The sequence below is a fragment of the Siphateles boraxobius genome, unplaced genomic scaffold (genome assembly GCF_051911475.1).
Source record: "Siphateles boraxobius isolate OS27281-9 unplaced genomic scaffold, OSU_SipBor_1 8, whole genome shotgun sequence".
In the NCBI taxonomy this organism is placed as follows: domain Eukaryota; kingdom Metazoa; phylum Chordata; class Actinopteri; order Cypriniformes; family Leuciscidae; genus Siphateles; species Siphateles boraxobius.
The window spans coordinates 2,841,431-2,855,541 of record NW_027509208.1 but is presented as its reverse complement, the minus strand read 5'-3'; the positions used below and the strand labels follow the sequence as shown (position 1 = coordinate 2,855,541).

Here is a 14,111-nt window from a genome sequence, read left to right as displayed (position 1 = left end):
CCGACCTGAAAGACATGTGCTTCAGATCTCTACCTTCCGCGCCGCAGGCCATCCTGTTTGTTGCGTCTGAGTGCTCCAGAGCCTGTTGGGTCTTCAGGTCAACTCGGAGAGAGTAATCTCGCCCACGGGTTGAGTATCTCTTTTTCAGTTTTGGAGATGGACTCGGTCCAACACGTCTCTCCAATGAGAGTGTGTTCAGCTGGTGTTGAAGTGAGAAAGGGTCCCACTGAAAGAACTTTCAGAGGCTCCTGGGGCATATGGTAGATGCAGCCATTGGCTTCCTCCATATGATGACCGCTTCTGCGCTAGCTTCACGATCGGGTCCCGAGGTGACCGTGGCAGAGCAGCTCATCCTGTGTGACTATAGTCATCCCGGTCTGCTGCCAAACCCTCTTCAACTGAGGCGCCATGTACAAAGGGCGTGTTTTAACGGGGGCCTGGGCGACCCTCGACTACACGGGCATTCGTGCCTCGAGTTGTTACACATTGCGACCGTTGCGCAAGCTTCCCTTGCATGTCACAACTCACCCGTCACCTCCTCGGAGTCAGAAGCTTCTGAGGACGCTTTGTCCACTCTTCCCGCTCTACTCAATCGTGCCGCCAACGAGCCTCATGACAGTTATAGCCAGGGCAAGTGGAGACTCCATCCCCTGGCAGAAATGCTCCTGAAGCTCAGTGAACTTATCACACTCAAGTGCTGAGCAGAAATGCTCCTGAAGCTCAGTGATCTTCACGTTGTGTTGAGCAGTGCTCCTGTCTTTTTGCGCCCGTCGTTTGCACCTACGGTGCCAAGTCAGGAGGGAGCAGGTCTTCATAATTGCCCCTTATTGGCGCAACCAGACCTGGTTCCCATCGACACCCTTCTTGACTTCCCTTGAACACTTTTTCAGGGACGGTGGCACCTGCATTATACCCCTGGAGATTCCGGGCGGTCTTAGGTCTGAACGCGGAGGTTCAGGTGGCTATCACAGGGTCATGTGATAGTTACCATCACTTCTGCGAGCACCCCCTAGAAATGGGTAGCTTGCTTACGCCTTTAGAAGTGGAACCTAGTCGTTGAGTGCGTCTTCTCTCCAGAGGAGATCCTGAAAGCTTTCGATCATTTCAGTGCTCTCTTTCCTGCAAGATGGGTTGGAGTTGGCTGTTTTCCTTCACCCTCAAAATGATGTTGCCTCAGTGTTTAAACTACGCTCATCGTGATGCAGAAGTATGGAGAAGCATGTCCTGATCGTCAGGTTCCTGAGGAGCAAGGTAATGTAAATCCTTGCGTCCCTCTTTATCCTCTTGGGCCTTGTCTCTGGTGCAACTGCACTGCAGAGACCGCCCCTGAGCCACTGCAGGCAGTGAGTTAAAAATTCTGTTATATCAGTTCTCCTGCTCGCGTGGTCTCTACTAGAGGCTAGGGACTTGCTCGCTTTCGGTCAACATATTGTGCCTGGAGTTCGGGCCGGCTAACTCTCACAAACTGAGACCCCGGCTCGGATTGTGCCCAAGGTTCCTACCTCTCCCATAATAGGAGCAGATGGTGAGCCTTAAAGCGCTACCCCGGAGGCGGCAGATCCAGCCCTGGCTTTCTCTGTCCGTTCGCTTATAGCGGTTAGACGTGTACAGAACGCAAGCCATAGACCTCAGACCAGCTCTACAAATATCTGTTAGGAATACAGCAGAGAGGGAAGGCTGTTTCCAAGCAAAGTTGGCCACTTAGTGCTTGATTTCATTTCGGTAAAAATTCCGAGATGCAAAATGTCCACTTAGGTGTTGAGCTCCTCTATGATGAGTGTAAAGTGCTCCGCCTGGGCGTTGACGATATGCTTTGCTAAACAGATTCTAGAGTTGGGGGCTGGACGACACCTAGTTGAACTGCTGCTTCCCGTGGGCTCCCTTTTTATGAAGCCAGTTTCACCGTGAGCCCGATTCAAGTGTCGGCTTGCTGTGCCATTCCCCTCCTATGGACTGGATACGTGCGCCTTTCTACTCCAGTTGAGTTCCCTTAAAATTGAACCCTGTTGAGTTCCTCCACACCCCTCCGACGTCGGATGTGCGGAACGTCTGGTGTTAGGCCTACCACTTATAAGCAGTGTGGAACCTGTGTTAGGCTGGGTCCATATGTTGTGGTCCCTACGGCAAACCCCATATGTGTATTCTTCCACGATACGGCTCCCTACGGCGAGCCCGTGTCTTCCCTCGGCAGAGTCTCTCTGCCGTCACTGTCCGGTGAGTCTCCCCCCGTCTTAGGCTGGAGCCACCCCAGTGTTATTCTATATGTTATACTGCCCAGTCATCCGCCCAGTTCATATGTGTATTTTCCACATTTACCTCCCTTCAGGAAGAATGTGCTTCCGCAGCGTCCCTTCCTTTCAATGTACGGGAACGCTTTCCCAGTGGTCCTGTAGGAACAGCAGTGACTTCCCTGGCCTAAGCCCTGTCCTTCCCCGCCTTAATTGCGGGGGCATCAGGAGGCTTTTGTCTAGGCACTGGAAGGTGGCAGCTTTAGTGGCGCTTTCAAATGTTATCCCCATTCAGTCGTTGTCGACTACGTCCGATGTTATCGACTGAAAGGGAACGTCCTGGTTGCGTATGCAACCCACGGAGGACGTAGTCCCCTTGCCACTGGCGCTGGACCACCACTGACTCCGGGTTACGCTCGGTTCCTCAGCCGCAGGTCACCCAATAGGCACGCAAGCCGCCTTGCCTATGTCTGCATGCTGCCGCAACGATTTTGACATTAATTCAAAATTAAGGATAATTTTTGGCTTCAATATTTCGTGAAAAAGAGGTTTTCCCCATAGTGTAAGATATTACGCAATACTCATTCCCTCTCTAGAGGGAACCGAGGTTACATTAGTAACAGAGTACGTTTAGTGCGTTTTATGAATGATTCTTCCAGTGCCCCTATGAAACCATTGTCGAGGTGGGGGGGGGGGGGTTGCTAATACAGAAACCGAAAATTCTCGGGACAGCAGCATTTGTCCAAATTTCAATCTTAACCGTTCTATTTCATCAGAAACGATCTTAAAACAGGGCTTTAAGTGTAAAATACCAAACTTGTCCTTTAAATTAGTAACCTGTTAGCCTACATCTTTTATACATGCTTGATTCCGATTTGTTACATTAAACCTACTCTAGAAGGAACAGATGTAACCACTGATCTATATAGAATGACTGGATAGCTCATGACGTCATAAACAGTAAAGCCACCGCGCCGCCATATTGGTATTCCCTAGTGAGCTCACGCGTTCTATTGAATCAATAGGAAATTTTATGATTTGACTGAAAAAACATTGCCTAACGAGAGACAGTTTTTAAATCTAAAGTATCCCTGTACATTCTCACAACGCAAACATCCTAAGCATTTAAATGGGTATTTGTTTAAAGTCTGAATTTTTTCCAGCTTATTAAAAAACGGCAATTTCTTTGCAAAAGTAATAAAAAGCTGTATGAGAACGCTAGTCGGCCTTCACTGAAGAGCTATCTTCACAGGTAAGAAAAACTGTTTGATACTATTAATTATATAGTGAATGCTAAAGACCTATATTTCTGTGAATTGGTGAATATTGTTTAGTGGCCACAAATTAATAATACCTCAGCACGTTATACTAATTTGTTCCCTCGTTTTACTATATTGTGGCCACGTTGTCAATCGTTAAATCAAAACGAGGGAGGGAATTAGTGCAACGTGTCCACGATTTATTAAAACGAGGGAACAAAGTCGTCGTAACAACGATTATTTAGATCAGTGGACAGGGCGCATAAGAACGAGCAGAGAAAGAGAGCCCCGGCCGCGCGCACTCTCCCACCGCCTTCAATGAGGTCGGAAGACCGATTGTGTTTTATAGATTAGTAGTTTGTTCATATAAAGTGTTTGCTTAGCAAGTACATGTTCAGGAAATGCATAATACAAATTTTATTGGTTAATGTAACGATAAACGGACTATTAAATGGTGTCGCTATTGGACACTAATTGTGATTATTGCTGCTCTGATGTTTCTTATAGGCTACTGTTGACTTTGCATTACCGTTAACTTACTCTTGCCTCGGAGAAAACAACACGGGCATAGCGACAATTGTGCATATAAATAAATACTTATAGGGCCTGAATTACAACCTGTGGCAGTTTTTCGACGTCCTTTTGTAAACGTCGTTTTACACTTGTATGCTGCTCAGCGGTTGGTTCATCTTTAAAGTGCCGTCGGGCCTACCAATCTCTGTATAACGGGCGTTGGAGCCCTCTGCTGGTAGGGAATCGTAAGATGGCCGCTCGAACACTTCCGGTGGCTTCACTGCCTGATGGCAGTTTAGACCGTCATGAGCTATCCAGTCATTATATAGATCAGTGGATGTAACAGATTTTCAATCGTGTTGGTAAAACAATGTGACGGTCAATGTAGCCTATAAAAACAAAACAATTTATGCTTAGGACTGTGTGTTTTGTGCCTACATTTATAATAACAGGCATGAGCAAAACTCTAAAGGTTATACAAATATATTATTATAGAATATACCTCTACATGTGTTATTGAAGGTGATGGGATGATCTGAGTTTGTTGCAGTGAATCCATCCAAACACGAGCAATTGTAACTTCCTATTTCATTTGTGCAGGTGGAATTTGGACCACATACAGATGGACTGAACAGACATTCATTTATATCTGGAAAATAAACACATTTAAAAAAAATAGCTTAAAGGGTAACTAAACCCCTGGTCAGAGCCTGACTCCACCCACTGGCAATATTTGAAAAATGCTGGAAAAGTGGGCAGACCCCAGCGGAGATAGAGGGGACGAAATGAGGGCGGGGCTGAGTGGGGGGGCGGGGTATTGGGGAGAGGCGCCTGAGACCCGCAGTGAGGGATTAATTGACAGCAGCTGTCAAACTCGCTAAAATGGAGACAGACTGGAGTGACGCAAGTAGCTTTGCAACAGAGCGGTCATTTGAAGTCTTTTCTTCCCCACCTTCATCTGATTTGTCTGCCTCTTAAAGGTTGTGTCAGTGATTTCAGGCCCAAAAATAAATGTCTAATCTTTCCTAACCATCCGCTAGCTGCCCGCCCCATAAGCATGCCGTCCAAAAACCGCGTCTCTGTAGGTAGCCTAGGCTCTGAGATCTGCACACAAAAACAAATGGGTACAACCACCACTCAAAACCAAAATAAAGTGTTCCAACCAATCACTGACAGGGGCGGGTGTTGTGAGGTTTTGCGCTGGTGCACGGCTGGACGCGAAATCGGAGCAACACCCGCTCCTGTCAGTGATTGGTTGGAACACTTTATTTTGGTTTTGAGTGGTGGTTGTACCCATTTGTTTTTGTGTGCAGATCTCAGAGCCTAGGCTACCTACAGAGACACGTTTTTTGGACTGCATGCTTATGGGGCGGGCAGCTAGCGGATCGTTAGGAAAGATTAGACATTTATTTTTGGGCCAGAAATCACTGATACAACCTTTAAGAGGACCAAATCTGAGGTGTGTGGTCATATTTTGGCTTTTACAAAAGTCCTGAGGGAAACTTAATCGATGATGGTCACCCTGTCTGCAGAACATGCACAAAAAAGTCGCTGCAATACACTTCAAAATGTTGTTTTGAGTTTAAATATTTTATCTCACTCACTTGAAATAAACGTGAAGCTTCCACGAAGAAAAGTTCGCATTAATGTTTTAAATCTTACCTGTTTATAAATCCATTTTGTACAGCGTACAAAACAATCGTCCAGACAAGATGATCACAACAATATTATCAAACTCTGTAAACAATAAATTAACTCTGATTTTATTTTCAATACAATCAAAAACAGAGACGCAAGACGGCAAATTGTATTTGAATGAAACGAGAGAACGCGTCCGTTGTGATGGATTTGCGCTGTGTTTATAATGCGTTGCTATTGACGACGGTCAGAAGGAAATGCCACAGAATAGAATCTTGCCTTAAAAAGTGCATAGAGCTGCTTGTTTTATTTGTGTAACTCCAACTCCTGACTCGCTACAGTAGTTTTGACGGAACCAGATGCTTTTATACCCCCCCCCCCCCCCCCACACACACACTCAGCCCCGCCCCCCCACTCAGCCCCGCCCTCGGTTCGTCCCCTCTATCTCCGCTGGGCTCTGTCCACTTTTCCAGCATTTTTCAAATATTGCCAGTAGGTGGAGTCAGGCTCTGACCAGGGGATTAGTTACCCTTTAATATGTCGAATGTTTCACAGTATTTAGAAAAGACCTGAACATATGAGACTATTCTAACAACTACAACATCACAAATCTGTGATTATGCAAATTCAATGAATCACCTTTCTGGCAAAGCGGACCCTCTAAAGGGAGAGCTTGAATACATCCACAAGTGCCTCCCACAACCTCATCACACTCATGATAGGTCCTGCAGGTGTCATTGGGCCAAACATGACGCTCCTCACACTTGCACTCATATTGTGCTCCGTTTAACCCACACACTGTAACACAATGGAATGGTATGACAGAACAGTTTATACATTATGGTTAAACTTCTTATTATTAAAAAATGAATCAGGTTGATCAGGACTTTAAATGACTCTGAAGGGGACTAATAATGACAGGCTAACAGTATATTATTCCATACTAGAAATGTGCTTTCCAAATGTACAAATATCTGATCATGTAATGTTGATTTGAGATTAACATACTTTATTATCCAACTTGGATTTTGTCTTAAATCATCCGTTAATAAAATACTACATTACAACTTGGAAAACCACACCAATACTACACTATTAACTGATACACTATTATTAGAATATTAGTCTCTATACTGAATTAGCTAACATGTTCTCCCAAACCATTTTTTATTGAATTCAGAAGCCACGTTGAGTCGCAAGATGGCCCAATTTAGCTAGGCTATTTTAAATTGCGGTATGGAAAGAGACAACAATGTGGAGATCAAACTCAAATAGCCTAATCAAGATAGCCATTTAATTAAGTTTAATATTTCTTCATCAAATGTTTTATTTTCACCTGACATAAATGACACATTCTCCTCTCACCTGTAGTAATGTCGATATCTGTGATATGTATGTTGTTCAGAGTGAAAGGCAGGCTGATAAATCTTGCGAGATTCCGTATGTAGTTCACCAGCGACAAATCAAAGACACTTACATCAATTTCAGCCTCATACTCAAACTCAGAAAGTGGTGCTGCAAGAACAAACAGAAAAGGTTTAAGCAGAACAATCGGTACAATTGTAATATATTGTAAAAACATTACTGAATGAATCAACACTCCTGAATGCACCATTCAGATTTCAGTTAAATAAAATGCTAATTAACTTATGCAGTGTTCTTTGAAAACAGAAAACCGAGAATATAATTACTCTTAATAGCCAAGTACATGAGGCTGTTAAAAATAGGAAAATATTGTTTTTGTACAACTTTGGAAGTGTTTCACCTTCGCAGAATTGTCCATCATTTGGAAGGGCATTGATACATGTACATGAACCATCAGTGATGTCATCACAGATTAATTTCCAGGATATGAATTGTTGAACAATTGAACAAATGAACAATTACATTTTTGATATCAACAATTACATTTTTGATATCAACAATAGAATTCTTGATATCAACAATTTCATTCTTGACATCAACAATTTCATTCTTGATATCTGTAATTGTATTTTCACTAGTGAAACGTCACCATTGGCTGCCATTCCAAATTAATTGTTGATATCGAGAATTGATTTCTTACTAGTAGAAATATAATTTTTTATATCAATAATTACATTGTTACTAGTAAAAATGGGAATTCCTGTTATCAATAATTCAATTGTCACTAGTAGTAATGTCTATTCTTGATATCAACAATTTAATTGATTCTAGTAAAAATGTTAATTTTCTCACTAGTAACAATTACATTCATGATATCAGAAATTAACATTGTCACTAGAGAAAATGGAATTATTGATATCAAAAATCAACATTGTTACTAGTAGCAATTCAATTGTTGATATCAATAATAGACATTTCAACTAGTGACAATTGAATTCTTGATATCAAAAATAAAGGTTTTTACTTATGGAAAGCCCTTTGAGCATTTATTCGATATCCTACTACGCATTTATTTCATCTTACTAGTAAGACTTTTGTTCAAACTAGTTCGACAAAATGGCGAACTAGTAGACCAAAAGTCTCAACTGGTTGGCTTTTTGACGAACTAGTGGCCATCTGGACCGAACTAGTAAAACACAAAGGCGTACAAGTTAACTTGTGAGCAGCAAAACCTTTAACATGTTAACTAGTCAAACATAAATTCGGCTTACTAGTTAACTAGTGGACGGCAATTTTCTGCACTAGTTAACTAGTGAGCATTTTGGCTCTCACTAGTTAACTAGTAAAGCCAAAAATGTCCACTAGATAACTAGTTGACACGTGTTGGAACTTACTAGTTAACTAGTAAGGCAAATATTGTCATACTAGTTAACTAGTACGAGCTAAAATGTCTACTAGTTAACTAGTTGACGCTTTTTAGGCCTTACTAGTTAACTAGTAAAAACATTTTAAACCTTACTAGTTAACTAGTGAAAGCCAAAATGCCCACTAGTTAACTAGTTGAACTGGTTTTTACTTTACTAGTTAACAAGTGACGCTCAAAATGTCTACTAGTAGTACTACCGAAAGCAAAAATGCTGACTAGTTAACTAGTTGCACAAAATGCTAATAAGGGGGTGGTAGCGGGCATATTTTAAAACTTCCTATTGGCTGTCCAGCAAGAATTCCCTCCTCCCAAAATTTAACCCTTTAAAGCCTGGTTAACTTTTAATTTTGTTAACTGCCAGCTCATTGATTAATATCTATGCAGAAAAAAGTGTGAAACCTGTGTACTGTCAGATGAATCTTTAATCTTGCTTGACTTACTTTAATTTTTGCCTTTTTAACAATGAAACACCAAGGTTTCTCTATGTTTTTTTCCTTTTGTATTTTTGGTGAGTAAAACAGAAACGCAGGTTCTCAGCTCCATGGAGTAGGCTATACTGTATATATAGGCTACTGTAAATATTCTCTCTCTCTCTCTTTACACACTCATATATATATATATATATATATATATATATATATATATATTAATTTCCATTACACGAGAGTAGATGTTAAAACTTCATGCTGATTTGTACTCGGCTTTCGCCAAGATAATCACCAACTAAGACGTAGCTTTACAGTAACCTATGCTTCTCCATCCATTTACGCTTCTTTCCATCTAGTGACGTGAATCTTCTGTCTGGTGTTAATACAGTGTATTGCGCGTCAGCACACACAACGGCTGCAACCACAGTGCGGTCCCCCATAACAACCCTCTGGATTGAGCGGAGTAGGGAACATCTCTAGGGTCTTCAAGTGGGCACCTTCCGTCCTCAGTGTTTTGTCGACTAGCCCACGACACCTCAAGAGGGCTCGACAGTGACTCTGGTGTCCCAGAGTCACCCCCCTCCGTCCCCCACTCAACTCAGCCCAGCTTACTGACCTCTACTTCCCTCTTGCTGCTGAGACCTAACCGCAATCTCACAATCTCTCCGCAACCCAACCATACGCGCCAACCCGTTTGACTAAGGCTGTCGAGCCCCACTGGTGCGTTAATATGCAGTTTCAGTGGCAACGGTTCCGTATGGCATACCACCTACCACAAAACACAATATCTGCCCAACCACCCGTCATTCACGCAATATACACAGGAACGTAATGACTGTAAATACTATACAACCTATACAAATAAACCAACAGTTGCTGCTGAGACCTAACCACAATCTCACCGCAACCCAACCATACGCGCCAACCCGTTTGACTAAGGCTGTCGAGCCCCAGTGGTGCGTTAATATGCAGTTTCAGTGGCAACGGTTCCGTATTGCATACCACCTACCACAAAACACAATATCTGCCCAACCACCCGTCATTCACGCAATATATACAGGAACGTAATGACTGTAAATACTATACAACCTATACAAATAAACCAACAGTTGCTGCTGAGACCTAACCACAATCTCACAATCTCTCCGCAACCCAACCATACGCGCCAACCCGTTTGACTAAGGCTGTCGAGCCCCACTGGTGCGTTAATATGCAGTTTCAGTGGCAACGGTTCCGTATGGCATACAACCTACCGCAAAACACAATATCTGCCCAACCACCCGTCATTCACGCAATATACACAGGAACTTAATGACTGTAACTACTATACAACCTATACAAATAAACCAACAGACCTTTCAAGTTTTCAAGAATTCTACGAAACCGTAGCATGGCGGCCTGTACACAGCCAGCTAGAATCTTTCCGTCTCAACCACAGCCAGTTGCTGCTCCTTTCTGCTGCTTCAGATAAGTTCTTTACTGTACGACGCAACTCTTGGCCACTGAATCCGACGTCTCTGAGGAACCGGGTTGTAGAGTGTGCCACAAAGCCACGACAACCCACTTCCACTGGATAAACCTGGACTCTCCATCCTCGCTGTTCTGCTTCAGTGGCCAGATGAGCATACCGCAGTTTCTTCCTCTCATATGCCTCATCTACCGCATCCTCCCATGGCACTGTTAACTCTATCAGTTGAACAATGCGTGCTGATCCAGACCACAAAACAATATCTGGCCGTAGGTTAGTGCTGGCAATCTCAGGTGGAAAAATAAGCCGTTGATCAAGATCAACCAGCATCTTCCAGTCCCTAGCAGCTTCCAGTTGTCCTGGGCGAGAATTGGTGTTAGCACCTTTTCTTGGTGGTTGCTCGCCTGGGCGGAGGAATATTGTCTTCTGCGTGTAATGTTTTGCTAGAACAGGCGGCAATTTATTGGTCATACTACGCTTGCCTTCCAATGCTAAAGCCAAACATCGCAATACTTGGTCATGGCGCCAAGTAAACCGACCCTGGCTAAGAGCCACCTTACATCCTGTCAAAATGTGCCTTAATGTGGCAGGTGATGAACACAAAGGACAAGATGGATCCTCTCCTACCCAGAGGTTTAGGTTCTGCGGTGATGGGAGAACATCATATGTTGACCTAATAAGGAAACTGATCCTACTCTCTTCCATTGACCAAAGGTCTTGCCAGCCCATTTTGCGTTGTTCCACACTCTCCCATCTCATCCACTCTCCCTGCTTGGCCTGGGAAATGGCCTTTATACATCTCATCCTCTCCTCCTGCTTTCGCACATCGTTGACTACCAGCTTCCTCCTTTGGGCTGGGCCTGCCTTGTGCCATTTAGGAGGAGCTAAACTGAGCCCAAAACCCCCTCTTCCATGCTGTACCTGTCCCACGATATCCCCAATTTGAAGGTCAGCCTTTGCCTCTACTACAGATTTCTTTGCTGACCACTTTCTACCAGTTTTTACCACAGGGGCTGTCTCCCTTACACATTTGTCACGTGACTCTGCTAAAGTCATTTCCAGTCTGACCTTGGCACACTTAAACTCCTCGGTTAAAGCAGAGACTGGCAGCTGCAATACTCCTTTACTATAAAGTCCCACCCTGCTGAGGCAGCGTGGAACTCCCAACCATTTCCTGATGTATGAACTTATTAACGCTTCCAGCTTATCCACTGTTGTCAAAGAAACCTCATACACAGTCAGAGGCCACAGCAACCTTGGCAGTAGACCAAATTCAAAGCACCAGAGTTTCAGTTTGCCTGGTAGAGCACAGCTGTTTATGCTCTTCAACCCTTCCACTGCTTGTCGTCTAACTTCTCCCACTCGAACTGTGTCCTTTAGATCCCCATTGTACCATCTCCCTAGACTCTTCACTGGCTTCTGAGAAACTGTTGGTATTGCCTCACCATTAATGAAGAATGTTTTATCTACTACCTTGCCTTTAATTATGGAGATGCTCCTTGATTTAGAGGGCTTAAATTGCATTCGTGCCCATTCAATATTATCTGTTAACTTCCCCAATAACCGAATTAGTGCAGGCTACCGTTGTAGTCATGGTTGTCATGTCATCCATGTATGCTCTGATTGGTGGTAGTCGCATCCCAGAAGCCAAGCGCTCTCCTCCTACTACCCATTTTGATGCCCTAATGATTACTTCCATTGCCATGGTAAAAGCCAGTGGAGAAATGGTGCATCCTGCCATTATTCCAACCTCTAAGCATTGCCATGTAGTGCTGAATTCTGGAGTTGAGAAACTAAATTGCAAATCTCCAAAATAGGCTTTCACTAAATTTGTTATCGACATCGGTACCCTGAAAAAATCAATGATGCCCAAAGAAGCTCATGTGGCACTGAACCATATGCATTAGCCAAATCCAGGAATGTCACGTGGAGCTCCTTCCTCTCCTTTTTAGCTGATTGAATTCGTTGCCAGATAACACTGATGTGTTCTAAGCATCCTGAGAATCCTGGAATGCCCGCTTTTTGAACTGAAGTGTCAATGAAGCCATTCTTTAATAGGTAGGTTGACAATCTCTGAGCAATAATGCTGAAGAAAATCTTTCCTTCGACGTTTAATAGTGAAATAGGGCGAAACTATATATATATATATATATATATATATATATACATACAAATATATAAAAATTTTCCCTGCACGCCTGACAGCAGTGTGAAGGTAACGCTCCATTCCTCAGCTGTGTGGGATCACTTTAAACTGAGTGATGACAGCAGTAGTGTGGAAGTTATGGTGTTTATTAAATACGACCACATTACCCCTGTTTTAGCTTCATTACACTGGCTCCCAGTCAAAGCGTTTGTAGTCGGGGCCAGAGGAAAGAGAACTCTTTTAAGTCCCTTCTGAAAAAATACTTTTATAGGAGAGCCTTTCCGGATTTTGTCTGACTTTATTTTACCCCATTTTATTTTATATATTTTATATTTATCTTAAACGTGTCTCTTACGTGTTTTCTTGCATTTATCATGTAAGGTTTATTGTTTTTGTGTTTTATTGTTTTTTTGTACACTTATTATTTCTATTAATATTATTAATAATTTTGCAATTGCTTCATTTCATTACAGATCAAAACAGTCAAATTTCCTACATTTTAAAATTAACAATTAGGCCTAGGCCTAAATTGCAGGCTACCACAAACAAACAATAACATAATGAACGCATTTAAATAAGAGGATTTAATTAGAAGAAGAGCATTTAGTCGCTATAATAACAGTTAAAAGTGAATTTTGCATAATAACGTGTTAGATTTAGTTCCGCTACCGGAAACACCGTCTGCTCTCTGCCTGGACCCCGGCCCGGGTAAACATTTTTCCGGATTCTGCTCTGGACCTCCTCACTTGGATCAGACTCTCTCACTCTGGACTCTCAGCTACGGTTTCCCCTGCTCTGTAGCCTACAGCAGCCACCAACCCGGTTCGGCACCAAGGGGGTAATCCATCAGCCGGAAACTGAAGCCTCGCGGGAGTCGCCATTGTAGCAGAACTTCACCTGCTGTTGGCATTCCATTGACTCCCATTCATTTTACCGCACTTTGACAGCGAATAACTTTACATCTGAGGCGTCCAAAGACTTCATTTGTCCATTATTTATTTCTAAAGAAACACGACAATGTATAAAAGGCTCCATTACTTTGTATCTTACGTTATGGCCCCGTAGAAGCCGTTTTTGTTAAAAACAGGCTAACGATTGCGTCATAACCACGCGACTTTATATAGCACAATAGAGACATTACCGTATAGACAGGAGGAGAAGCTCGCAGGCAATCTTTTACTGTCTATGAAGCAATCGGGGGGACATAGAGGCATAAAGTCAAGGGAGAAGCCCATAGATAGAGAGTCCATAAAAGCAACGGGACAAAATATGTCAACAACGTTTTTCAGGAATTAGCAGATTCAGATTTGTCTTGCTACAGCTACTAGAAGATGTACAACTGTCAGACTGTCGTCACGCTCAGTTTGAGCCTGCGCAGTCGCTCAGCCATCAGACAGTAAGTTCAAGTGCAATAATCGGCTTCAGTCTTCTCCGTTGAAATCAATGGGGTCGCTGGGTCCATTTCTTTTACTGTCTATGTTCGGCACGCATCTATTTTCACTCTGCGGCGCTCTTCACCTGCTCAATATCCGATCCCTTTACTCAGCAATAAATAGGCCTATTCCTCTTTTATGTAACTCCTCCCTTTCTTAGTCCTGCACTTGGGTCTGCTAGCCTTGCCATAACAAAGTTGAAAACAA

At 43.1% G+C, this 14,111-nt stretch overlaps 1 protein-coding gene across 2 annotated transcripts in view; it reads right to left on the bottom strand.

Annotated features, from left to right (window-relative positions):
* LOC143729109 (adhesion G protein-coupled receptor F5-like) overlaps positions 1 to 14,111 on the bottom strand; it is a 61,807-nt gene that overhangs the window by 24,865 nt on the left and 22,831 nt on the right. For both annotated transcript variants that reach the window (XM_077220176.1, XM_077220177.1), the window contains exons 5-7: positions 7,004 to 7,153; positions 6,278 to 6,436; positions 4,503 to 4,649 (exon numbers count right to left, since the gene is read on the bottom strand). In XM_077220176.1, the coding sequence (XP_077076291.1) occupies positions 4,503 to 4,649; positions 6,278 to 6,436; positions 7,004 to 7,153 (456 nt within the window). The remainder of the gene's footprint in view (positions 1 to 4,502; positions 4,650 to 6,277; positions 6,437 to 7,003; positions 7,154 to 14,111) is intronic.